Raw genomic sequence first — 24,177 nt, 5'->3', positions numbered from 1 at the left:
ACGTCACTACCTCTAGTTGCATGCCCCTCTTCTGGATTGAGGGATTTTTTGTACGGAATCGTGCAACAGCTGTTGCTTACTGGTCGCAGTCCTGTTATCATCTTGCGCTAGTGTGACAGGGGTTTACAGAATGCGGCGCAGTTGACCCGCCTCTCCCCCCCCGAGCTCAACCACCACAGCGATGCTTCCTTGTGCGTTTGCCTCACCTCCCCTCCGTATGCTCTGCAAATGTGAATGGAGAGCATACGGAAGTAGTCGCGATGAATGAGAGATACCCAAGTTCCTCGCATGCATTCATCCAAGCTGCCTCGGATGACGTGTTTGCCGTTCCGAGTCAGGGATCCAACACCAGAAGGCACTTTATTGTCGCAGTCGACTTTGGAACCACGTTTTCTAGTGTGTCGGTGTATTGTCGCCGTGGCAGCAGCGATGTAGACTCAAGCCAAATCAGCAGCATCGCCAATTATCCCCATGCCGCAAGCTATCTTAGCCAAAGCCCCACGGAGGTGCCTACACAAAGCTGGTATCCAAAACAAGGCATGCCGTTCCGACAGCCAATTGATACTGAAACAAACATCAGCGACGAAGAAGAGACGGTGGTGGATGCGCACACTCAGAATAGTGATCACATTCACGCCACCAATGGGCAAGACTGGATGGATGTTGACCAAGACGAGGAGGACGAGGATAGATACGAAGAAGATGACGGGATTGTTGATCGTTATTACTGGGGCTATGGAGTCTCCAAAATTCTGGTCGCTAACGACACCCATCGGGAACAATCTCGATGCATAGTCAGGTCCAAGCTACTGCTTGATCATAGCGTCCACACGAAGCATATTAGGGCCCAACTATCGACGACCGTCAGGGATCTGCGCGCAAGGAAATTAATACGCGATGAGACAGACATAATAGCCGACTTCCTAAAACATCTACTGCGCCATACGAGGTCGCAAATGGAATCCCAGTACGACTACCACAATGACTGTTCGGTTGAGTTTGTTCTATGTGTTCCAGCGATGTGGACAGAAAAAGCATTACGGACGATGCAGAATGCTATTACCAGAGCATTGCGCGAGTCTGAATTTATTGAAAACAGCAACCACGACGTCGACAACTTGTTCATCGTTACGGAGCCAGAGGCAGCTTCAACGTATGTTTTGGACAAATCAGGGGAGATAACGGTATGGTATTGATTAATGAAAACCCAGAAAAAGTGCTGTCATGTTGATTCAAGTATAGCCAGGGGATTGCTTCGTCCTTCTTGACGCTGGGGGTGGTACGGTTGATGCCATTACTTACAAAGTGAAATCCAAATACCCCTTGAGGTTGGAAAGGGAAGAATTCGAACCAGAAGGTAATCCACAATCTCGTAGACAGATATTTGACCCTTCTAATTCACTCACCAAGGTGCACTCTGCGGGTCAAGTTATTTGAATGAAGAATTCGAGAAGCTGCTTTGGCATCGTCTAGCTAGTCACCGGGAGTTGGAAAAGGACGGGATTACAATTCAGGGGAAGATCAATGAGCTCATGTATCGCTTCGAAACACAAACCAAAAGAGGAGTTGATATCTACTCGGATGAGTTTGAGCCTGAATATCTTCCTGTCACTGGTCTGAAGCCGACGGATCAAGAGAAATATACGAGACCAAATCGACTGATCATTACGAAGTAAGTGGAAGGCTGGCCAATTCTATATGTGCGTTATACTGAGCATAATTGGCAGAAATGACTTCCGACGTATCTTCAAACACTGTCTCGATGGCGTATCGAAATTAATGTTCAGCCAGTTAGAAAAAGCAGAGGATGCAGGAGTTGTGATTGGAGTACTATGATCCTTCTTTCATTCTCAGTGCTAGTTACAAGAACTACATTGCTGACTGACTATTTAAAACAGAAAGTGATATTGATCGGTGGCTTTGCATCATCTCCTTCTCTTGTTCGCCACTTGAAGAAGAAATTAATGGAGTATTCGCTTCAGAAACGACGACGAATACCTGTGATAGTTGCTCCCTTTCCGTAAGTGGTCCGCCTGCGAATCAACATATCATTTCGTGCTATTCTTCTGCCATGTCCAACTTGACATTACTAATGATAATAATATTTTCTCCTTGGTACAGTGGCACAGCCGTAGCTCACGGTGCTGTACTTCGCGCGGCAAACAAAATGGATGGCCCCGAGCGACGGATTCGCTCTAGTTTTGGGATTTTGAGAGCCGAACCCTATGAGCCGACACAGTGGGAAGCGCATGCGAACGCGAATCCCTGGCACGACCCTGTTGATGGAAGGAAGTATATCAAAAAGACAATCGACTGGGTCGTGAACAAGGTTTGTTAGGCACTTACACCCGGTCTTCTCTGTTTTTCTGACCAGTTTCCTTTTCAGGGAGAGCTACTCCCATCAGGGACGGTGATTACCAGACCGGCGTTTCACACTTTCCCCGTAGAGCCAGATATCAAATTCATTTGTGAGGAGGTTCTCTATATATCAAGCAGAAACCACGAGTCTCACTACCGTAATACGCATTTTCGGAATAGAGGTTAGCCACCGCTCTCAGCGAGACTAGTATCGATCACTCACAAGTTACTTTTATAGGCTGTGAAAGAGCAGGACACATACTTGTTGACATGACATTCCTCAAGGACGACCCTAACTTCCACCCTGTGGATCCTGGACCTGATGAGAAAGGCCGGCTTCATTACCGTGTTGAGTTCGAGCTTGCGATCATAATTGATGGCCGTAATTTACGCTTTGAAGCTAGGTATCCCGGAGGAGAGCATAGCGTGGTCAGGGGAGCGAGGCAGATCAGTATAGCCGCTTCTTTTCAACCAGGGACAGAGTGAAAATCCAGACTTGTAATCGACGTCGGGAGAGAATAAGAGCTTGAGCGACTACTGGTAAGGAAACAAGACTCATGTTCTCAGCAAGCGACTGACGATCTAACATAATCTAAATGGCCTACTCATCACATTTATACAGACAAAAAAAGAATATACATTATACGACAGCCAGATAGCATTCAAAAAGTGACGGGGTTCCTCTCATCTCACTTCCTACATACACGCACGCCTGGGACCAATTCACAGACCGTGGACAACAACAGCAACCGACTTGTTTTATTTTTGCTCTTTGTATCCCCCTTGCACGTATTCCGAAGAACAGGAATCTCTGGTGCTACAAGTTGCCATCGACAAAGAGATATGCTATAAAGAAAGAAGAAGGAAGATTGACACGTAGTGATGCCTGGGAATCATAATAAAATACTATTAGTTGTCCATAAAGTATGTATATATGATCACACATTATCCATGCGAAAATGAATCTTCTTTCCGATCAACCAGTAAAAATAGTTTCAACTGTCTATCATTGAAGCATAGACATGTCTACAGTTCGTCGTCCGTCGCAACTCCAATTCGCTACCATTGATACTCATTCATGCTCGGAAGCACCAAAGCAAAAGATGGACCTGACTTTTCCTCGGCAAACTGATTTCAAAAGTTCCTGGTGCAGCATTTCGAGCAACCTATACCTACCAATACCAATAAATGAACTATCGGTACTTGATAAGTGGCCTGTTATTGACCCGAGAATTCGGGAGCTCGAAGGCATAAGATGAAAATTCTCTATTATGCCTAGGTATCTTTGCCTGGGGCTCTGTAGAGTACTCCCAACATGCCTTAAAACTTGCATCTCTACGTAACGTAAAGCACATTCTTTGCGTATTATCAGACTCCAGCTTATATAACATAGACTGTATAACTTGGCTATCAGTGAACGTAGTCGGGCGTAGCTCAGTGCTGTAGGAGCAAGCATATGATGGCCTGCTCTCTTTGAGGTTATCTTTCCCTTAAGTCACGCTTACGACAAGGCACTTATAGTAAGTGGATTTCAGCTTGATTCGGCACCGCCAAAGCAATGTTGTTTATCTAAATCAAGTAAGGTGAGTGTGATTTAGTGGTTAAATGCAAGTATCGAAATGGTTATCACTTGGAAATCTAGCGTTGGCGCGCATTTGTGGGCGTTAAAATTTGTCGCAGCAACACTGTTTGCGTAATGCTTCTCTATTCCATAGGAACTGCAATACACGCTAGATGAATATATTCTCTCAAAGGCTAGTCTTGGTGGTAGACCTATCAGTGCGGCTAAGTACACGGTGGCAAGAGCTTCAAAGGGGCCGGCTGTGTCACCATGATGTACTCTGCTAGCACTCTATATGTATATCACAGAAGCCCTGATGTGTAAGATCAGACATAACATGCTCACGGAATCCATGGACGCTGCCGTAGATTGCCTGCAGCATCATGTTCCCTGTCCCAGCGGGCCACTTCGTCCTTGGGTACCTTGACCAGCTTATGACCGATCGAGTTGTTCTCGAATTGTATTACCGTCTGTCGAAGCTCGTAGCCTTTGTACTTGGGTAGGAACTTGATCCAGAAATAATAGTACACGCCGCATAGAACAAGCCTGTTGGATGGTTTGTATTAGTTCGTGAATGGAAGATAGATCAAAAAAGGACGAGAAATAGACGAGCCATTTCACGTCGTAGCACAGCAAATACGTACAGTGCGATGCCCACAACCATGTATGTTCCGTACCAGAAACTCACATCACCGCCATCAGCACCCCCGTTAGGTGGATACCATGGAGCTATGAGCATATATAGATTGGTTAAGGTTGCAAAGATAATGGCGATCCACCATGCTCGATATTCAGGTCGCGGCAGACCGACGCGGCTTCGACGTTTGCGAATAATCACGACGCCAATTACCAGGAGGAAGAGGAAGACATTCCCTGGATACACAGCGAGATCCACCACTGTTCATAGGGTTAATACTCATACCAGGTAGCTAAGCTGGCTTTTACCAGGATGTTTTGACCAAGACATACCAAAATTAAATGCGTCGCCGGCAGGAGGTGCGAGGATCATGATCAGTGTTATCACCCATTGGAAAAAGTAAGGTCCCAGGGGAGTCCCAAAAGGCTTCGTAGATGTCCAGAACCTCGCCCAAGGAAGAACGCCCTGCCTGCAGTAGAAACAGAAGTCAATTTAAGGTTTCAGATAACAAGTCTTCGACGAAGTATATCTGACCTCCCAGTTTCGCGGAGCATTCTTGATATGTTAATCATAACAGCGATCAGGTTACCAAACGCACTTATACAAATAAGCACATTTAACGCCCGTGAAGCTCCGTTGGTTCCAAAGACCCGCTCGAAAAAAATTGCGGCGGCGATCTGCTTCGAATCCAGTACCTCTTGCCTCGAGGCAGCAGAAAAATAAGCAACGTTGACGAGGATATAAAGGACTGTGACTATAAGCAAGGAAGCCGGGGCACTCCAACGAAGTGTTTTGGTAGGGTTCTGTTTGCTGGTTAGGATTTATATTCGTTGAATTCATTGGGTGTCGTTGCATATGGGGTTGTCAACCTTCATCTCATTCACAAGACCAAAGGAATTGGTATAACCAGCATACGAAAAGATAATCTTGACCATAGCATTAGAAGCCCCGTAAGCAGAGGCCTCAGATGTCCCCAGCCAGGGATGCCTCCAATTGACAAACGGATCCGAAACCCGCGTGTGCCCTCCGAGCACCACTAATCCTGCTATGGATATTCTGTATTAGAACACTATGGTCAGCGATTGTTCGTTGAAGGACTAAAGCCCGAGGTGACGATTGCACTAACAGCAATAAAGTCGCGAGTTTGACAAACCCAAATGCCAGGACAATCCGCAAGGACCACTTGGTGCTCAAGCCAACAACTATTTTGTGGAGATCTTTAGTATTCATATAGTTTAAAACTCCTTTATGATCAATCCCACAGACCTATTAATGCCAGCGTATATCCGGCCACTGCCACTGCCTTTAGCTGCCAGTCCGTATATGATGCACCTGCAAGTCCAAACATGTACTCGGCGAAGACTATAGCATTGCTACTCCCAAACGAAAAGACGACATGCTTGATCGCAAAGACTGTAGGGAAGAAATATTGTGGTTTGGGGTAGGCTTGCTCGAGATATACGACATCGGACCCTGAGCGACTAGGGAAATATGAAGCCAGCTCCATGTATACAGATAGCGTAGATTGAGATAGCAAATAACCTATCGTCCAGTAGATCATTGTCAAACCTACCGACCCTACTCCTGCTAAGATTGAGGCCGCTATCGTGGGGGTCGCGGTTAGAATAACCACATGGCAAGTCAAACTTGAGAAGAAGGGTAGATCATTCTTACGTGTAGAGAATATACCAGTCCCTACCATTTGGTTAACGTTCAGGCATAAGCTTACCCAACTATTCACTGAGTACCCCAGTGGGGATTGTACCTCTACCGGGGCACCTCTCGCATCCTGATATGTCGCGGTTCCAGAGTTGCTTCCTTCTGTAACTGAATAATGAATGTCTCCATCTTGGATGGATTCAGTTGAGGCGTTATTGGCGCTAACTTTCAAATCATTGCCCTTTTCTTGATCTGCCAAGTACAATGACTCCATATCTGCTGCCCACCGTGCTTTGCTTCTCTCGGCATGGGGGAGAATATTCTAAAATGAATATATATCCGCAGGATGGATGCCAGCGTAAAAAGACATCTGAATGCATTCCAGAGGATCGAGCTGCCGGCTTTTATGGGACTCGATGTAGCATGGCCATCTCCTCCTGCATGCACCGGTAACGAGCTTGCTCATCTGGATATCTGATGGCGCCATGCTAGCCGCGGTTGCAGCGTGAAGACCATTCGACGGCTAACAGGATACTCGACCTTCGACAGGGATCTCATTGTGTGTGAGGGTAATGGAATTATGCTATTCCGTGCCTTGCCTGGGAATCTGCGAGATAAAGAACTTTGGGGGCGAACGAATACCCCTCTGGGCTTCTTACACGACAGGGTCAGAGCACTGCAAGCAAATCTCAAGGACGTATGACGCCATATTTGATTGGTGTCGGCCCAATGAGAGCGAGTGAAAACTAGAAAAACGCAGTCAGGGAGATCAAACCAGCAGTCCTGGATTCTGAACGGGTTCTGTCGCTCTGATTTTCCTCTTTGGCCTGGGTATACGGAGTCTTGATAATTCCAAGTGCGCCTAGGGCGGGAGCAATAAATGCAAATTCTCCAGATTACAAAGCAAGGGAGTAGACATACGTGATATCCTGCTGGCTATCAAAAGAAACGCCCATGTCTCCGCCTGCAAAGTAATTACATGGTGGACATGAGAACTGGAGAGAGATGATTGCTCAGTGTTTAGAGATATCATGAAGGCCAACCAATCACAGTGCAATGTTCACGCTAGTGCAGCCTGTGACTCGAACATATATCTAATTGGTCAATTAGGGCTTTCCGCCTGCTCTTTTAGTCTGTTCATTTTGCCGCCAGGAAAATTGCCCCTTTTGGCGTAGTCTGAGTGCCCCCCATGATGTTTGCTGTGTTTGTCTCAGATAAACGGAGAGAGCGCTGATCCGGGCGACATAATCGATACTTCTTCCTCGACAGACGTTTAGTTTCAAAGTTGACTCGAATGCATTATTGGGCTTCTAGCATTGCGGTTCTCTATATATTTGCCCTTATTTTCTCCGCTCATTGATCTCACCTGGAACTCGCAGTCAACGCGTCTCCCGAAAATCCATAGACACAGTTATCATAAAAGACTCTTTGTTCAACGACACGAGCTTTGTCGACCTTGAGAAGTCGGGCCGCCTGGCCCGAATTGATACAAAATGGCGATGACTTTCACGGAGGAGCGTATCAAAGAGCTTCGATTTGGGCTTGAGGATTCGGTGATCAAATGTTCAGAGCGCTGTCTGTATCAGTCGGCTAAATGGTACCTGCCTGCCTTCCTCGATCATGAATTGGGCCAAGACTGAGAACATCAATTTATAGGGCTGCGGAAATGCTCAACTCTCTCATTTCGACCGACGCAAGCGATACTGACTCGGAATCGCCCATGGAAACCGATCCGCAGCCAAACGTCAACCCGTTTAGCGTTCAGCCAGACCCCATCGAAGCTGCCTTGGAATTACAAGAAGCTCATAAATATCTTCTTGCGAAGTCTTATTTTGATACCCGAGAATATGATCGATGTGCCGCCGTCTTTCTCCCTCCGACGATACCTCCCGTGCCCCTCTCCACCGTGTCCCCCAATGTCAAGAGCCGGCCATCATTGACTCCCCAAAAAGGAAAAAACAAGTCTTCCGCACGTCCAGGGTCAAAAGCTGGACAAGCTCCTGCTCGGAATCCGTATCCGAAACTCAGCCAAAAATCTCTATTTCTGGCACTATATGCGAAATACTTAGCCGGGGAGAAGCGCAGAGACGAAGAGACAGAAATGGTACTCGGGCCTGCGGATGGTGGTATGACTGTGAACAGAGAGTTGCCAGACCTGGCTCGAGGGTTAGAAGGCTGGTTTGCTGAGCGGAGAGATCGTGGGTTGGAGGATCGCGGCCAAGGATGGCTGGAATATCTGTACGCGGTGATTCTCTTGAAAGGCAAGAACGGAGAAGACGCAAAGAAATGGTTGATACGAAGTGTTCATCTTTTTCCGTATCATTGGGGTGCATGGCAGGAATTGAATGACTTACTACCAAGCGTTGACGATGTAAGTTACCTGCTGTTCATGTCTCTGCTCTTTCATGACAAGACTAACGGAAAATAGTTGAAACAAGTTGCGGAAAAGCTTCCACAGAACATTATGTCCTTCATCTTTCAAGTGCACTGCAGCCAGGAACTATACCAGGCCAATGATGAAACACATCAGACACTTAATGGTCTCGAGTCAATCTTCCCAACCAGCTCCTTTCTGAAAACCCAAAGAGCTCTTCTTTACTATCACTCCCGAGGTATTTCGATGACTTTATTGTAGTTGTACGGAATCGTAAACTAACATTTTCATAGACTTTGAAGAAGCATCCGCTATATTTGCAGATATTCTCATAGAATCGCCGCATCGCTTGGATAGCCTTGACCACTACTCTAACATTCTCTACGTCATGGGAGCAAGACCGCAACTCGCATTCGTTGCGCAGCTAGCCACAGCAACGGACAAATTCCGACCCGAAACCTGCTGCGTAGTAGGAAACTACTATTCGCTTAAATCGGAGCATGAAAAGGCAGTTATGTACTTTCGTCGAGCTCTGACACTAGATCGCAGCTTTTTGTCTGCATGGACTCTCATGGGCCACGAATACATTGAGATGAAAAACACACACGCAGCCATTGAGTCCTACCGCCGCGCAGTCGATTGCAATCGCAAAGATTACCGCGCATGGTATGGCCTGGGCCAAGCCTATGAGGTCCTCGACATGTCTTTCTACGCCCTGTTTTACTATCAACGCGCTGCGGCCTTGAGACCATACGACCCAAAGATGTGGCAAGCCGTAGGAACGTGCTATGCAAAAATGAATCGCATACAGCATAGTATCAAAGCTATGAAACGTGCTTTAGTTGCGGGTGCTTATTACGAACAATCACCGGATTCTCAAATGGATGCCGCACATCCCGTAGGACGCAAAATACTTGACCCAGACACCCTCCATCAAATTGCACTGCTTTATGAGAAATTGGGAGACGAGGAAGAAGCCGCAGCATATATGGAGCTCACCCTACAGCAAGAAACGGGAGAAGTGGAACGACCTGAACCAGAATCTGACGAAGACGTCGATGATAGGAATTCAGATGAAGAAACCTCTGGGTTACCTCTCCGACGGCGCCACAATGGAGATGACGAGGTAGAGGCTGTGGGGGGCACTGGCGTCACTGCAACAACATCCAAGGCACGGCTCTGGCTTTCTCGCTGGGCGCTCAAGAACGGTGATCTCAATAGAGCTGACCAGCTAGCTAACGAGCTGTGTCAAGATGGTATTGAAGTCGAAGAAGCGAAGGCTCTCATGCGAGATGTTAGAGCAAGAAGAGAGGGTGGCTAGTAGGCAATAGAGAAAAAGAAAAGATACCTTGTTTTCTATTTTGTTGTTTTATGATATTTGGCAATACCCCCATCTACTTCAGAGTACAAAAAGGCGCTGGCTAAGAAGGGATTGAGAGCAGATCTCATGATGGATGCTTAGGAATAAGTTCTATTTAATGTATGAATGTACATCATAATGATCATCTTTGATACACAGTAACGGAGTCCTAGATACAATGAGACGAGGTCTAGAAGACTTTTCAACACACCGAAATAAGCTTAGCAGCTAATTCCACTCAACAAGATTTCAAGCCAATCCATTGAGGCTTCGAAGAACTCCGGGAATGAAAGCAAAAGTCAAAATTTCAGTACTGACCAGAATCTTTCGACAAGAAAACCAGAACTTCCTAGCTAGAGACATGCTAGCAGGCATACACGTCAGAGAATCAAATGAACGCAGAAGATGAACATTCAGAGTTGACGTTAGTTATTGTTCCAATTCGAGATCCTGGTTGCAGGATAGGAGACAGGTTTTCATGCCAAATATTTTCTGGAAGAGTATAAGGGGCATAAAAGTGGTCACCATCAATGTGAACGGTGGGCCTGATGGAGACAAATTCCCCGATGGACTCGACGTCACTGGGCTGAAATCTGCTAACAACACCTGTAGCTTTGCGAGAATCAGACTGAGCAGCGTGTCCGAAAGGTTCGCCAACACTTTGAGGGAATTGATCCACATCTTTACCGAGACTCCAGGATATGGTAGCGTAGTAATACTGCATACCATACTGTGCCCACCAGTCGTTCAAAAGAAAAAGCTCATTGTGAATTCCATCTGAGCCTCCAGCATTGAGTACACGTCTGTCGAGAAAGAAAATCTTGCCAGAACTCGGAAGAATGCTATGTAACTCACAAAGCTGGGCAACTACCTGATTACCGACGTTGCAAAGCTGCGTAGTGAGCGTATTGGCTGGGTCCCTGATATTGACGAGTACGATACCCAAGGCTATCTGGCTATCGGCTGCAGCTGGATTTGATGCACGCAGCATTCCGCGATAGTAAGGAAATCCCAATGACTGTACAAAGTGTAATGCAGAAAAGGTGAACTCGCGGGGCGTCTGTCGAAAAAGGTTCTCCACGAAGCCGAACTCGCCACAGTACATAGGAATTGTAGCAAGTGGAGACAGGGGATGTGTAGGAAGCGGGCGGGGAGGCGGAAGTATATTGTTAGTAGAAATAGAAGCTGAAAGGTCATTCTGCTCTATAGGTTCCTCAATCGAACAGTAGCGCGTCGTAGGGGCTGGAGCTGGAGCTGTCGACGATATTTGGCAGTGGTCTTGACCCAAGTCAGACCTGACGAAGTTGCTTGGAAGCGGTTGTACGTAGTTGGGTGGCGCACGCAATAAGACATTTGGATTCTCCCTCAATGGACTTGTAGCACGACTCCCCATCTTGCTGAGAGGTCGAGACGAAGGATTTGAACGAGAACTGCCAATGCTTGTAGTCCATGACCGTGGAATGGGGCTTCCTCGAACTCGAAGATGCTGGGAATATAATCTGAGATCTGAAATAGAATGCTCCATGTTGGTAGATGAGGTAAGCACAGATACCCTGAGACGCTTTGAGAACGGTGTAGGAGTCAATTCTGACTGACTGTGAGTTGAGGATATCTTGCGTTTGAGAGTGTGTAGCGAGTTGGTAGGCGGGGTTTTATCAAGGTGTCTGGTGTGAGCGTAGGCCCCAACCTCTTTTGAAGAGAGCGGTGTCAAATCCGGTGAGATCAAGCTGCCTGATTTGGACAATGGAGAAGTGCAGGACGTGATTGTGGATGAAGTGCTTTGAGACCTGTCTACAATGTATCCATTCTTCTTATTCGTCGCCTCCACCTTATCATACCACATGGCATTCTCTTCTTGTAACTCATCTTCAGGAACAGAACGGGCCTTTTCTGCCAGATCTTGCAGCTCAGAAAATGAAATTGCATCTTCATATGTGCGATCCCAGTGTATCTTTAAAACTCGGGGGAAACGCAATACATAGTACTGTGCGTTTCCAGGTTTATCAAACCCGCTGCCTAGCATCTCTACTACGAAGGGGGTCTTGAAGACAACATCCATAGCCGGTAAGGAGTTGTGGATGCTGTGTAGCTCGTACGCAGTATTTGAGTCGACATCGCAGGCGACGAATTTGCCCCATTGATTGAGCACTTGCATGTCATTGACACTCAAACTGTGGGACCCAATAATGTCAACAATACGGAAGCGAGGTGAAGCGTGCAGTCGTACCACGTCATCTTTGTTGTCGAGACAGCCTATGAAGAATTGCGTCCAAGAGAGAGCCGAGATCTTTGACAATGAGGGGACATCCTTTGACTCGTAGCGAGCGCCAATCAATGCAAAATCAGCAGTATCCCCAAGGCCAGGTATATAATCCTTTTTGAGCTTGATCCACCGGGTGTAGCCGTCGCCCTTGTCTGGCGATAGGACAGAAAAATAGGGCTCATCGCAGGCTTTAATCACCAAACCCTCCCACCTTTCAGCAATACTCTTCGTGAATGCGAGCCTAAGAAGACGGCTGCCGTCTTGACGAGAGAAATCCACAATCTCCTGCTCAGATATGTCGGCACGCCCAGGTAAGACTTTGACTGTCTCTTTCAACAAAAGCCGTCTGGTGCTATGGGGTTTACTGAGACAAACGTCATCGTCAAGTAACAGTATATCAAAGAAGACGATCATTAGATGCTCGTAAGGTTTTGGTCTATGGTGAGTCAGCATATATATCATCCTTCAGCTAAGGCCTTGGAACAACTGACTGTGAATCAAGATCTGCGCCAATAAGCACGCCAGAGCGAGTGACGAATTTCCTAAGCTTGTGGAATTCAAGGACTTTCCCACTTCTATCATCCCAAACGAGCAATTCGCCTTCCAGAATGCAACGACGAGAGACTTTGCAGTGAGCCTCGCCAATTCCGAGACTATGCTTTATAGCATCGTGAATGCCAATTCTATCATACGTCGAGTCTTTGCCACTCTTAGAAAATATCTGGAAACAATCATGGCCTTTCGTGATGTCCACGTGTATCTGACAGTACTCTCCATCGTATTTTCTCTCGAGACTCACTCTCCGCCGATTTATCATGTTGCAGCAATGTTTGATGCTCCGAGCCTTGTAATACTCCGGGCGACCAACCTTGACACCAAGACGAGGTACAAAGCTTTCAAGTGCTTTGTTGCCCAACAATTTGGCAAAGTCTGGCTGTGGTCGAGAAGGAAAGAGCTGAAAGGTAGGCGATTTCAACAGATCAACTGCCGCCTCAAATGAGTCTTGAAAAAGTAGCATATGAGGCAAGAGGAAATGGATGCTCTTTAGAATATAGTTGACAGGAAGTTCAACAGGGCCGTATGACTTCAAGATCATGCGAGTCAACCATTTAGCATCTCGACTGCTTAGTCTCCGATAAATGGATCCCAGAACCTCGTCCACGTCAACAGCAGCGTGAGATCTTCGCACCCTTGAGCCGGAGAATCGACATCGTGAAGCAATTTGCTGAAGCGCAGCATCGATTTCTTCTACAGTGACTTCTTGGCCCGGGGCTATTTGGTTCTCCGCTTGACTCATTACATTCTGAACGCATTCAGCAAGGTCACCGCTTCCACTGATCTGCCATCGGCTAAGATCTTTCAACCTAGAAGCCCCCAAGTACAAGCATCTGCCGATAATACGAGCCAGCGAAGCATGTTGTAACCAATAGACCCTATCGGGCCGCTTGTCCGGGAACAGACATGACAAAAGGGCGAGCAAGTCGGTGCCTTTGTCATGTATACGTTGCGAATGATTCAAGCACCAGCTTGAAATTGTACAAAAATCGGGATTCCGAGCTCTTGCTGCGCTTGTTGCCTTGGAAAGTCGATTGCCCTCTAAGCTGGACAGCAGGTCACACACGTAAGAGAACCTGAAACCCATCCTCCCAATCGATTGTCCAACACAGGCCGCGTTTGTAAGGCGAATGGCAGCATTTTCGCTTATCCAAAGAAGCGCTACCGCAGCTATGTCGGATGAAGGATATGGATTCCGGCAATTGAAGAGTGTGTCCCAAGTCTTTTTCAAGCAACGATGGAGAACGCGAGCGGCGATAGGGCTAGCCCCAAGACGCGTCCATGGTTCACGAAACCACGTGACTTATACTTCTGCTATTGTTTTCAAACATTAGGAAGAACGATAAATGAGCAGCTCTTGTATTCTGCTATACTGACTACCTAGGTATCAAATAATGAAATATCAGCTGTTTTTATAATAAATATATAACCTGGCGCCTAAACCCCGTAAAACTCCTTTCATTGTCTACAGCACGGCAGATTCGTAAAGAGAGAAAACAGCGCAGGTGAATCATAGAATACCCTGCTTTTGGAGGCTGCGTAGATGTCAGTGTAAGTTTGCATCAATAGGAAGCAAACGCGAGGAGATACGTACTCATAATAAATTCTTTCAGGCATGACGTTTCCTTCAGCGTCCTCCATTTGCACCACATTATCACGGCTTTCCTTCTCCTTCTTTTTATCCTGCTCGATCTTCTCCCACAGTCGCATCGCATCCTCAATTCTGGTAATCTCGCGGAACATGTTGGTTTGTTGAGTGATACCTAGGCATTTCAGTCCATAAATGTGCCGCGCCTCCGAGAAATGCTTATCAAAGGAACGTCGGCCCATGTAGACGAAGTTTCCACAGATCTCACACGGATATTCTACACCGAGCCCGTGTAATTTGTAGAGCCAGTAAGGGATGGGTTTGCCATCCCAAGCCAACGGCAGCTTGAGCGGATTGTATATCTTGTCATCTCCTTCTTCCTCGGATTCCTCGTCTAGGGCATGGGCACCAAATGACGGCTCAGCATCCGCCATAAGAGCCTCGATTTCCATCTGTCTTTCGCGTTCCGTCATACCTTGTTTTCGCTCAACATTAACTCTTGTTGCTTCCCGTTCGGATTTAAGGAATTTCGTCAAAGATCGGATTCGATGTTCACGCTCTGCAACTGCTCGTTCCTTGAGTGACTTTATAGAGGAATCTTTGACGGCGGCGGCCGAACTGGCGGCAGTTTCTGCTGAAGCTCCGCTGGCCTTTCTAGCCTCGGCAGCTTTGATATGCTTTTTCCCTGTGAGATGGCCTTTGTAGACGTTTTCGTTCTTGAACTCCTTTTCGCAATCTGCACACCAAATACCTTCTCCCGTTCCCTCCGTTTTTGGCCCGGCAGATTCATTCGCAGCCACTTCCTTGCCCCACCCCGGCACTTCTTGTGCGGTCCATAACTTGTTAAACTCCTCATCAAACGATGCGAACAACTTTTCAAGATTCTCTAAAGGTCGCACTCGCTTGATGAACCCCTCAAGATAGCTTGCCAGATCGCCCACATACTTGAAGTATTTATCTGATACCTTTGCTACCCGTTTGATTGGCAGTTGTGGGGGTGTGAAGATATCAAACTGATCGATGTATTGGATGTACGTAAGTCGCTTGACTCCAGGGATATTAAGGTACTGTTCATGGAGTTGAGTCAAATCAAAAAATTGACCAAACGCCTCTTCTCCGGTGAACATAGTGTCTATTTCGGGAGCAAAAGTTTCGCCCTCCCCAGGATGCCTTCGTTTATATGCACGCTCCAAGTTTTCAACAGGCTCGTTTGGGTATCGTTTGTGGAAGTCTTTGATTTCATCTAGGCGCTTGTAGAATTCTTCAAATGCATCGCCTGTGGAGATGGATTGAATTTCTTGGGCTCGTAAACCCTCGGCATCTTTGTAAATGTCGAGCAATTTTTTCGACTGTTCTTCGATACGGTCCAGGAATCCGGCAACTTGATGATCACGAGCGAGTCTTTCACGTATCTGGACATAGTGTTAGTGCATAAGTATAGCTACGAATTGCTGGGAGATACCACATACATTTCGAGGTTCTTCGATCACCCGGTCAGCAATTCCTTGCTCTAACCGCTCGAGATCCTCATGGATGAATCGCTGATCTTCAAGATACATGACGACTCGAGCAAGAGGGGAGAAAGCGCAAATTTCCGTTGACAAGATGTTGATGCTGTGGTTGTTCTTACGGATTGGATAGCTTAAGCTTTTTTGCGCTGGAGGAACACGTGACTTATCGCGACGCTCGGGCCAACAGGATAAAAATGACTGTCGACGTCCGCCACCGCAAGTTCCAGATCAGACAAATTTCCAACGTTATTCTACCCTACTTGCAGCGCTATTAGAAGTAAGGTTATTCATCATGGCGGAGGGAATTGATCGTCGTGCAGATGGTGAGGATACTCGAGACATACCTTTTTGGGGTTTCCAGACTGACGCGATTTAGAGCGAATGGAGTTCTCGACCTCCAAGGAGGTTACAGTGGCCCCTACTTTCGAAGACATGCACCTGAAGGAGAATCTTCTACGGGGTATTTACGCATACGGATACGAATCTCCCTCGGCAGTTCAGTCGCGCGCTATCGTTCAGATTTGCAAGGGTCGTGATACCATTGCCCAGGCGCAATCTGGTACGGGTAAAACTGCGACCTTTTCTATCAGTATTCTTCAGGTCATCGACACAGTGGTGCGGGAGACTCAGGGTAGGCGCTCAAAGCTTCCCTAGGATAGTGTCATTGTTCTCTTTCTAACTGAATGTCAGCACTGGTGCTATCACCTACTCGCGAACTTGCAACTCAAATCCAATCCGTTGTCATGGCGCTTGGCGATTATATGAATGTTCAATGCCACGCATGCATTGGCGGTACAAATGTTGGAGAAGACATCAGAAAACTCGAGTACGGTCAGCATGTTGTTTCTGGAACTCCCGGCCGTGTGGCAGATATGATCCGACGACGCCACCTTCGAACTCGGAATATCAAGATGTTGGTCCTCGACGAGGCAGATGAGCTATTAAACCGGGGTTTCCGAGAGCAGATATACGACGTTTACCGTTACCTACCCCCTGCCACTCAGGTTGTCGTCGTTTCGGCCACTCTTCCTTACGATGTGCTAGACATGACCACGAAATTCATGACTGACCCAGTGCGCATTCTGGTGAAGCGTGACGAATTGACCCTTGAAGGTCTGAAGCAATATTTCATTGCCGTTGAAAAAGAAGAGTGGAAGTTCGATACCCTTTGCGATCTTTATGATACTTTGACCATCACTCAAGCCGTCATTTTCTGCAATACTCGCCGTAAGGTGGACTGGCTTACCGACAAGATGCGCGAGGCCAACTTTACCGTGTCGAGCATGCATGGAGAAATGCCACAAAAGGAACGTGACAGCATTATGCAAGATTTCAGACAGGGCAACTCCCGTGTCCTCATTTCAACTGACGTTTGGGCTCGTGGTATCGACGTTCAGCAAGTGTCGCTGGTTATCAACTATGACCTCCCAAGCAACCGTGAGAACTATATTCACAGAATCGGTCGAAGCGGTCGGTTTGGTAGGAAGGGTGTTGCCATCAACTTCGTCACCAGTGACGACGTGCGTATTCTGCGCGATATCGAACTTTACTACTCTACTCAGATTGATGAGATGCCTATGAACGGTGCGTTCTTTCATATATATATATATAGTGGTTTGCTTTATCTAACATTTCCCATATAGTCGCCGACTTGTTGTCGTAATGAGAATCATCCAAGGTCTATCTTTGATGGACAAGCGAGATGTCCTCGCCTCATGTCGAGTCTCAATAACAGCCGCTATCATGGACAAGGAACGCTATATAGCCAGCTTGGTTTACATGCCTGGCCATTGAGATGTGGGGTGCCAATTTTGGAAACTGCGTGGAGGATACGGGAAAATTCCTAATAGTGAGTGCCCAAAAATCTGCATTTTATCTCTTTCAGGGAAAGAAAACTAACGAATCTTATCTTGTTCTGTGAGAGCAGTGTAACATCAGACTGCTAGAAGCTGGGGAAGAGGAAAAGAAAATATTACAAAGAAATAGCCAAAGTAACACCAGATTATACCCCTATCGTCTCTGTCTTTGGATCTTATGTGTCATTATGTATCTGGTGATATTACTATATATGAACAAAAGGACTTCAAGAGACAAGAATATGACTAGTCACGTAACATTCGATTTCGATTTTGGAAATTCAGCAACAAAAGTATGTTCAGAGAAGTGTGCGTTCCATCTAGTTGCCATCTAGCGTTTCCTTACATGAAACTAGAACGTTTTTTTTTGAAGATTGGGCATCAAAATTCTCTCAGCAAGTGCCCGTGATTTTAAACACTGCAACGTCATGCGCTTGCAACTCAACGCTGTACTCGTCCTTGATACAACCTAGGTCTTTCCCAGTCCAGACATCCTCGACCTTGTGTGCCTTCCCATGAAGTTGTGGGATCTCAGACCAGACCGCGGTTCTGGTGGCAGACACATTTTGAGAGTTTAGAAGCAAGACCAAGTCCCAGCCGTATGAGGTCGATCCGGACCAGTATTCTGGTGGATGTTGGGGGTTCCAGGTGCCATTAGCATAACCGTCTTTATAAGGAAATGCGGGCTTGCCAATGACAGGGTCTTGGTTGAAAGCGATAAGGTCGGCATTCTTCAGAATGGAGAGGTGAGAGTCTGGCAAGGTGGATAACTATATGTTCCTCGGATGTCAGCGGACTGAAAAAGTGAGACAAATGAAGGGCGTGAAAGTCATACGTCCGTTCCAATGATCAGTGGCGACTTCATAATTGCCCATAGAGCGTAATGAGACCGGTTTTCTTCGATTGTCAGATTTCCGTTGCCAACCTCGAGCATGTCTGGATCGTTAAAGCCAAAGAAATCGACACTGTCGAGCTCATGAGCATTGAGATTGGCTATTGCTGTGATTCGGTCCCATGTTGCTATTGGAATTGAAGCATTAGCTATATAGAACGTTGGGCAGCGTTCCAATGGACCACAACGCTATTTCTTCGCAAATTGTTTCAGCAGGCAGTGAGGCGATGGACCGACCCATTTCTTGCTGAATGTTTCCTCTTTTGTGTTCAAAGAACAATTGAAAAGAAATAGCACTGGGATGGTCAATCTAAAAAAAAAAGGAAAAAAACAGAGTTGAAAGGGAAACGCTTTTCGCCTATAAGAATTCTAAGAAAAGCCGGGGAAACATACCGTTGATATCTCCAGATACACGCCATGAGTTACCAGTTCCATTTCCCCAAGAGACGACATCTGCATTGCCCCATTCGCAGAGCGAGAACAGGATGACCCTGGTGTCCTGAACTGCGACTAGAGCATCTCTCATGCGGTTATATCGCTTTGTGGTGTTTGATGTGGCCCAGTCGTAGCCAGGAGGAGCAGGATCTTCTAGGTCTGGACATGTGCCATCTGGATTCACGCCGGGGAAGTCGCTGTCAGGCACGCAGGCATTGTACTCATCGTCCCAGATGGCTGGAATGTAGCAGTTGTCGTATTTAAGGTCTATTTCCCCCCCCGCCAGGGAAGTTAGAGACAGCTCAATGCTTGAGAGAGTTGTGGTTAGACGTGACTTACAGTCAACGCCCCATTCAGCGAATGCCTGGGCATCTATGTCCTCGTATCCGATACTCGCCGGGTACCCGGCACATGTCTCCGTTCCAGCACCTGAGGTACGGCTTAGGTGAGCTTCAATTCCACCACCATCAAGTCGAGTACAGTCTATGCTTACTGCTGTAGATACCGAGCTTCAGACCAAAGTCATGGATCTGTTTGGCAGTGCCATTAATTCCACTCGGGAACTTCTCGGGGTCCGGGATAATGCGATGAGTGACATTGTCGCGGCCAGATTGAACCGACCAGCAATCGTCAACTGCACATTTGTAGCGATTCAGCTTAGTAGCGTTCGTGCTTAACGCTAGATCGACAGGCTAGCTACTCACTATTGACATATTCGTAACCCAATGCCTGCAGGCCGGTCGAGTTGATGTTACTAGCAGCTTCCACAATCTTTGTCTCGTCCACATCGCAGCCGTATGCATTCCACGAGTTCCATCCGAGAGCTGGCAGCCTCCCCTTTTATTTCAAGGCGTGCAAATTAGCATTGCTCGCGTTGTCCGTTAGTCTGGCTGTAAGAATGGATAAAGCACATACCACTTCATCCGGACGAACCAAGGCATTTGCGCTTGTCAGCAACAACGCCACTGTAGCTGTACAACTCAACATTCTCTCGATTGAATCTATCCTTAATTTCTGCGAAAGGAACAGCTAGGGACTGCAATGGCGGGGGAACGAACCTATGGGAAATAGACCCGGACATGGCCTCAAGTTATAAGGATTTTACAGACCGCGTCTTCACCGGACACATTCCGTGGCCAAAAAGGAAAAGAGCAACGCCGCACAACTCTCCGGTTCGACAATCGGTCTGGAATTTGAGTCGGAGCTCTCATGCACAGTCCACTGCTGTGTTGGTTGGTTTACCCCGTATGGACCTAGTCTTGCTCTCTGCACGCGGGGTTGATGCAGATCCCCTGTAGCTATTGGCGCATTAGGGCTAATTCCTCTATATCTTGTTGGCCGCCTTGGTGTCTCTCCGACTTATTGCAGCGCATGCAAGGAGGCAATGTAACTATGTGACGGTGACTCAAACCGCCACTTTTCATCACAGATGCAGTCCGCAGGTCTGCTCTCAACAAATTCGGTGTGTGGCCTGTGAGATCATGACATAGTACCACGTTGTGCTTGCATAACTAGGGAGACAAGCATGTGTTAACAGCAGAAGAGGCGGGGGAAGGCATTTCAGCCAAGCTTGGTATATTCACTCAATTAGCCTAATAGGGCCTACATAGTGAGGTAGACACGTACATGTAATACATAACTATCATCAAGAAAAGATCCAAGAACCACCCACTCAACCAGTACTTAATCTATTAGACGAGTATTAAAAGATCATCAATCTTCCAATCAAACAATTAAATTTTAATCGTTGATAAATATCAGTATACTAAAGGTGAAGACAGATTGTTTTATAACACAATTGAATCAATTTATCACATATTATCCTCTAGAACTCTCCTCCACAACATTTAGTATGATGTAGCCAATGCAGTAACCATATTATATAGTCATTCATTTCAAACATACTGAGATTATTTAAAGATATTTTCTACTTCTAACAATAACAAAAGTCATGTGGATTATCAAGTCTAAATATCTACACTATTCAAAGATTTTTAATGAGTGTGATAATTACATATCCATCAAGTTACCTAATAATGCTTAAATTATAAGTCAAGGAAGTACAATTGCCTCTTAATTCCAAGGAACTACTATAAGTAACAAAAGCTGCCAGGCAATACATAAATTTTCAGATAAAACTCATTCAAACACAGAGAGATCTCAGATACGTCAAAGGCCCTTGACCATGCAGTTGTTGCCTAATTACACACAACTCACCCTCTTTGCCGCCACAAATTCTCAATAAGAGAATTCCAATTGGTGACAACAAAGAAGGAGATGCTGCCCTCACCATCATTGATCTCCTAAACCAGTTGACTCCTACTTTGCGTGCCGACTGGTTAGAAAGACTGAACATACCGTGAAACGAGGTTCTTCTAGGGTTGATGGCAGCCATGACTGCTACCTAGGTAATTGCAAGAGCCCATCCACCCTTGAAGACGGTAGTTTAATTACTTTACTATTTCCTTGATACATAGGACTAGGTAAGCCCGTAATAACGCTTTGTAAGTATATGTACATAAATTGCATGTTACGTGCCTCTAACCACATATAAATTGGTATCTCGTGTGAAATTTGCGGCAGCACTATTAACTAGTTGACCTGTCCGGGTAAAAGGAAAATCGGGGGAAAAAAAAGAACAAAAAAAGGCTGGGAGTTCTTCTGCCTCAAATAACCGGAATATGTTGGGGCTTGCCTTGACGACCCCTTGTATTGCATGTCTACCCATAATAAGCTATAGATCCGATTGCGGAGGATCCGGAAGGAATTGTTGTGATGTTGACTCCAAAATGAGAGTCATGAATGCAGATACCCATTCTATTGTATGTTTTGGTGTCGTGGCATAGGGTGAAAGCTCTAAGAGCAAAAATGATGAGGGAAAAGACAAATGTCACCTCCAGAGGTCGTATTTGCTATCTCTCCTATTTGTAGATTTCTCACCACTACTTGCTGGTCCCTCTTCATCCACAGGAACTGCCAGATATCCTCCGAATCCATTTCCGACAAGAACACTCTGTCGAGACTCAACTCCCCACCGCGGACTGAGTTGGGCCAAGTGAAAGCTGACCGGTCTTGTCACGGAGGTTCGCTTTCCAGTCGCCGTAGGTTCGTATTGAGTTATATTCCATTCGAAGTCGTCCGGCCCCTTTGTGTACAGGGCCAGCGGTTGTTGCAGGTCAGGCTTTGGAGAAGCGAGAGGCAGCATGTCAATAAACCGAGGATCGAGAGCATAAAGGTGTCGTAAAGCGGGCAAGGAATTTGACTTCAGTGAAGAAATCAGATAATTATAATACGAACTGGCCACCGTCTGCATTCCGGACGGACTGCCTGTGGAGGTGATCTCATAATGCATTATTTCAACACTACTCGAAGTCAAAAGCGGGATTTCTTGAGCGGGAAAGGACGTTTCCACATCTAGTTCAAGCGTGAGGCTCTTGAGACGCGGGGCCCTGGAAAGAATCATATGTAGCGATTCAGGTCGAACGCCAGTTTGCGTCAAGCCCAATGTTTCTAATGCGTGCTGATTCTGGGAAACGGATAGATTCGTAGCTAACCCGTCAGCTGTGATAGACGTCATATTCCGAATAATCAGTCTTTCAATTGGTGGAAAATTCGGCATGGCCCGAAAAGGTGTAAAAACAGAGTCTCCTATGGATGCGAGATTCTCCAGTTTCAGACTTCGCAGTGCAGGAAATGAGCCGAGAACCTGGAGCAGAGTGCCTTCGTCAACGTGAAGTCCCGATAGCTCTAGACTTTCCAAGTTCGTCCACAGCTTTGCACCGACGATTCGCGAGATGCTCATTTCTGAGCCATGTGTGTAAGTCATTCGTCGGATATCTGGACACTTAGCCATCAACTCCTGCTTCAGGGTGTATGACGCAGGTTCGTCGCTGAAAAACCCGACTGGTAAATCGACGTACCGCACATGTCGAAGGACGGAGACTGTTCGCGCAAGATCGGATTTGCTAGCTTCTCGCGTCATGTAAGGCAGTCGTAAGGACAGAACAAGATCTGCAAGCTTCTGGGACTCCCTGACTGTCCTCATAAACAGCTGCAAGCGCATCTGTGGAACATCCAACTTTTTCGCATCTCGATGAACGAAGGAGCGGTGTCGTTTTCGTTTTGACAAGAGCTCAATCTCAAGCTCGCAGTAATGGACAGCGTCAATGCGGACATGTCGGTATCTAGGACAAGGCAAAGATCAGACAGAACCCAGCCAGTGCGGGGAATAGAGAGAGACAGACAGTAATGACTGTGCTGATATGCACCACGCCTTGCTCACCAAAGCGCAGTGGGCGAGATCACGCATATCACACAGCATGCATCCATCTGCAGTCATCGACTCTTCTGATGAGTTGTATGACTCATCGAGCGCATGAGGACAGATAAAGGACAGAACTGCAGAGAGAACCTGCGAAGATATTATTTGCTGGGTGGGATTTGAAGGAAAAGTGTTGTTGCTCGCCGTCGTCTTCTTCCCCGCATTTTTGCGTCGTGATGGAGAGCGATATTTGTGGAACAGACGCATTCCACTGCAATGCCCAGATGGACGAATAGAGGACTTGCAGCTTATGTGAGTGTTTGTTCTAGGACAGAATTAAGCCGTTCATGACAGCGCTGTTGGAGTGAGATGAGGAAGAGTCAGCTCGTCTTCCATCTGCGGAGGTGCTGGTTTCACATCAGGTGAAGCCAGCTGTTGATTGGAGCACATGAAAGAACCCCAGCTCGATGCCAAACAGCGGCGGCATGCAAAACCCTTTTTTTTCTTTTGTTTATGCACTCACTGACAACAACAACAACAAAAAGAAAAGGAAATGACTCATCAAAAGCTTTGATGGTCTGGCATGCGTACACAACGACAACGACAATGACAATGACAATGACAATGACAATGACAACAGCAAAATTTGTAAGCCACTGACGGCTATTCAGGTTTGTGGTGATAGCTCAAGGTCATATTATTATAGTCTCAAGCTCTATACCATTGCTATCCACGCATTCTAATAGTCGCCGGAGTTTGCGGCGGAGTTAACGTGCATCGACTATTTCCACCGCAATCGCCTCAAAACCTGGTATAAATTGGCATGTAGTTGAGGTAGTAGTTTTGCCAAAAAAAAAGACTAAAAAT

The 24,177-nt window shown here is 46.6% G+C and overlaps 8 protein-coding genes across 8 annotated transcripts; 3 read left to right on the top strand and 5 right to left on the bottom strand.

The window, feature by feature from the left end:
- Positions 1–260: 260 nt before the first annotated feature.
- Positions 261–2,844, top strand: UA08_00533 (hypothetical protein; the record flags this gene model as incomplete). Its single annotated transcript, XM_020260350.1, has 8 exons — positions 261–1,184; positions 1,243–1,357; positions 1,411–1,672; positions 1,728–1,827; positions 1,899–2,020; positions 2,122–2,329; positions 2,375–2,540; positions 2,597–2,844. 8 exons carry the CDS (start codon positions 261–263, stop codon positions 2,842–2,844), a joined length of 2,145 nt encoding a protein of 714 aa, XP_020124303.1.
- Positions 2,845–4,260: 1,416 nt separating this feature from the next.
- UA08_00532 (hypothetical protein) lies at positions 4,261–6,489 on the bottom strand (the record flags this gene model as incomplete). Its single annotated transcript, XM_020260349.1, has 9 exons — positions 4,261–4,465; positions 4,564–4,816; positions 4,889–5,025; positions 5,091–5,366; positions 5,472–5,612; positions 5,710–5,758; positions 5,823–6,098; positions 6,130–6,202; positions 6,286–6,489. The coding sequence occupies 9 exons, from the start codon at positions 6,487–6,489 to the stop codon at positions 4,261–4,263; spliced, it is 1,614 nt and encodes a 537-aa protein (XP_020124304.1).
- Positions 6,490–7,708: 1,219 nt separating this feature from the next.
- Positions 7,709–9,910, top strand: UA08_00531 (hypothetical protein; the record flags this gene model as incomplete). The annotated part of the gene is made up of 4 exons (XM_020260348.1): positions 7,709–7,812; positions 7,872–8,586; positions 8,644–8,827; positions 8,883–9,910. The coding sequence occupies 4 exons, from the start codon at positions 7,709–7,711 to the stop codon at positions 9,908–9,910; spliced, it is 2,031 nt and encodes a 676-aa protein (XP_020124301.1).
- A 427-nt stretch (positions 9,911–10,337) lies between these two features.
- UA08_00530 (hypothetical protein) lies at positions 10,338–13,854 on the bottom strand (the record flags this gene model as incomplete). Its single annotated transcript, XM_020260347.1, has 2 exons — positions 10,338–12,648; positions 12,704–13,854. The coding sequence occupies 2 exons, from the start codon at positions 13,852–13,854 to the stop codon at positions 10,338–10,340; spliced, it is 3,462 nt and encodes a 1,153-aa protein (XP_020124302.1).
- A 423-nt stretch (positions 13,855–14,277) lies between these two features.
- Positions 14,278–15,914, bottom strand: UA08_00529 (hypothetical protein; the record flags this gene model as incomplete). The annotated part of the gene is made up of 3 exons (XM_020260345.1): positions 14,278–14,302; positions 14,362–15,767; positions 15,825–15,914. The coding sequence occupies 3 exons, from the start codon at positions 15,912–15,914 to the stop codon at positions 14,278–14,280; spliced, it is 1,521 nt and encodes a 506-aa protein (XP_020124671.1).
- A 244-nt stretch (positions 15,915–16,158) lies between these two features.
- On the top strand, positions 16,159–17,529 carry UA08_00528 (ATP-dependent RNA helicase fal1; the record flags this gene model as incomplete). The annotated part of the gene is made up of 4 exons (XM_020260344.1): positions 16,159–16,189; positions 16,243–16,497; positions 16,557–17,450; positions 17,510–17,529. 4 exons carry the CDS (start codon positions 16,159–16,161, stop codon positions 17,527–17,529), a joined length of 1,200 nt encoding a protein of 399 aa, XP_020124828.1.
- A 585-nt stretch (positions 17,530–18,114) lies between these two features.
- Positions 18,115–20,036, bottom strand: UA08_00527 (putative alpha-galactosidase B; the record flags this gene model as incomplete). The annotated part of the gene is made up of 7 exons (XM_020260343.1): positions 18,115–18,492; positions 18,558–18,742; positions 19,008–19,286; positions 19,389–19,478; positions 19,543–19,683; positions 19,754–19,886; positions 19,965–20,036. The coding sequence occupies 7 exons, from the start codon at positions 20,034–20,036 to the stop codon at positions 18,115–18,117; spliced, it is 1,278 nt and encodes a 425-aa protein (XP_020124831.1).
- A 1,903-nt stretch (positions 20,037–21,939) lies between these two features.
- Positions 21,940–23,112, bottom strand: UA08_00526 (hypothetical protein; the record flags this gene model as incomplete). The annotated part of the gene is made up of 1 exon (XM_020260342.1): positions 21,940–23,112. One exon carries the CDS (start codon positions 23,110–23,112, stop codon positions 21,940–21,942), a length of 1,173 nt encoding a protein of 390 aa, XP_020124830.1.
- Positions 23,113–24,177: the final 1,065 nt, after the last annotated feature.

The sequence above is a fragment of the Talaromyces atroroseus genome (genome assembly GCF_001907595.1).
Source record: "Talaromyces atroroseus strain IBT 11181 chromosome Unknown scaffold_0, whole genome shotgun sequence".
Lineage (NCBI taxonomy): Eukaryota > Fungi > Ascomycota > Eurotiomycetes > Eurotiales > Trichocomaceae > Talaromyces > Talaromyces atroroseus.
This window is presented reverse-complemented; position numbering and strand designations above follow the sequence as displayed.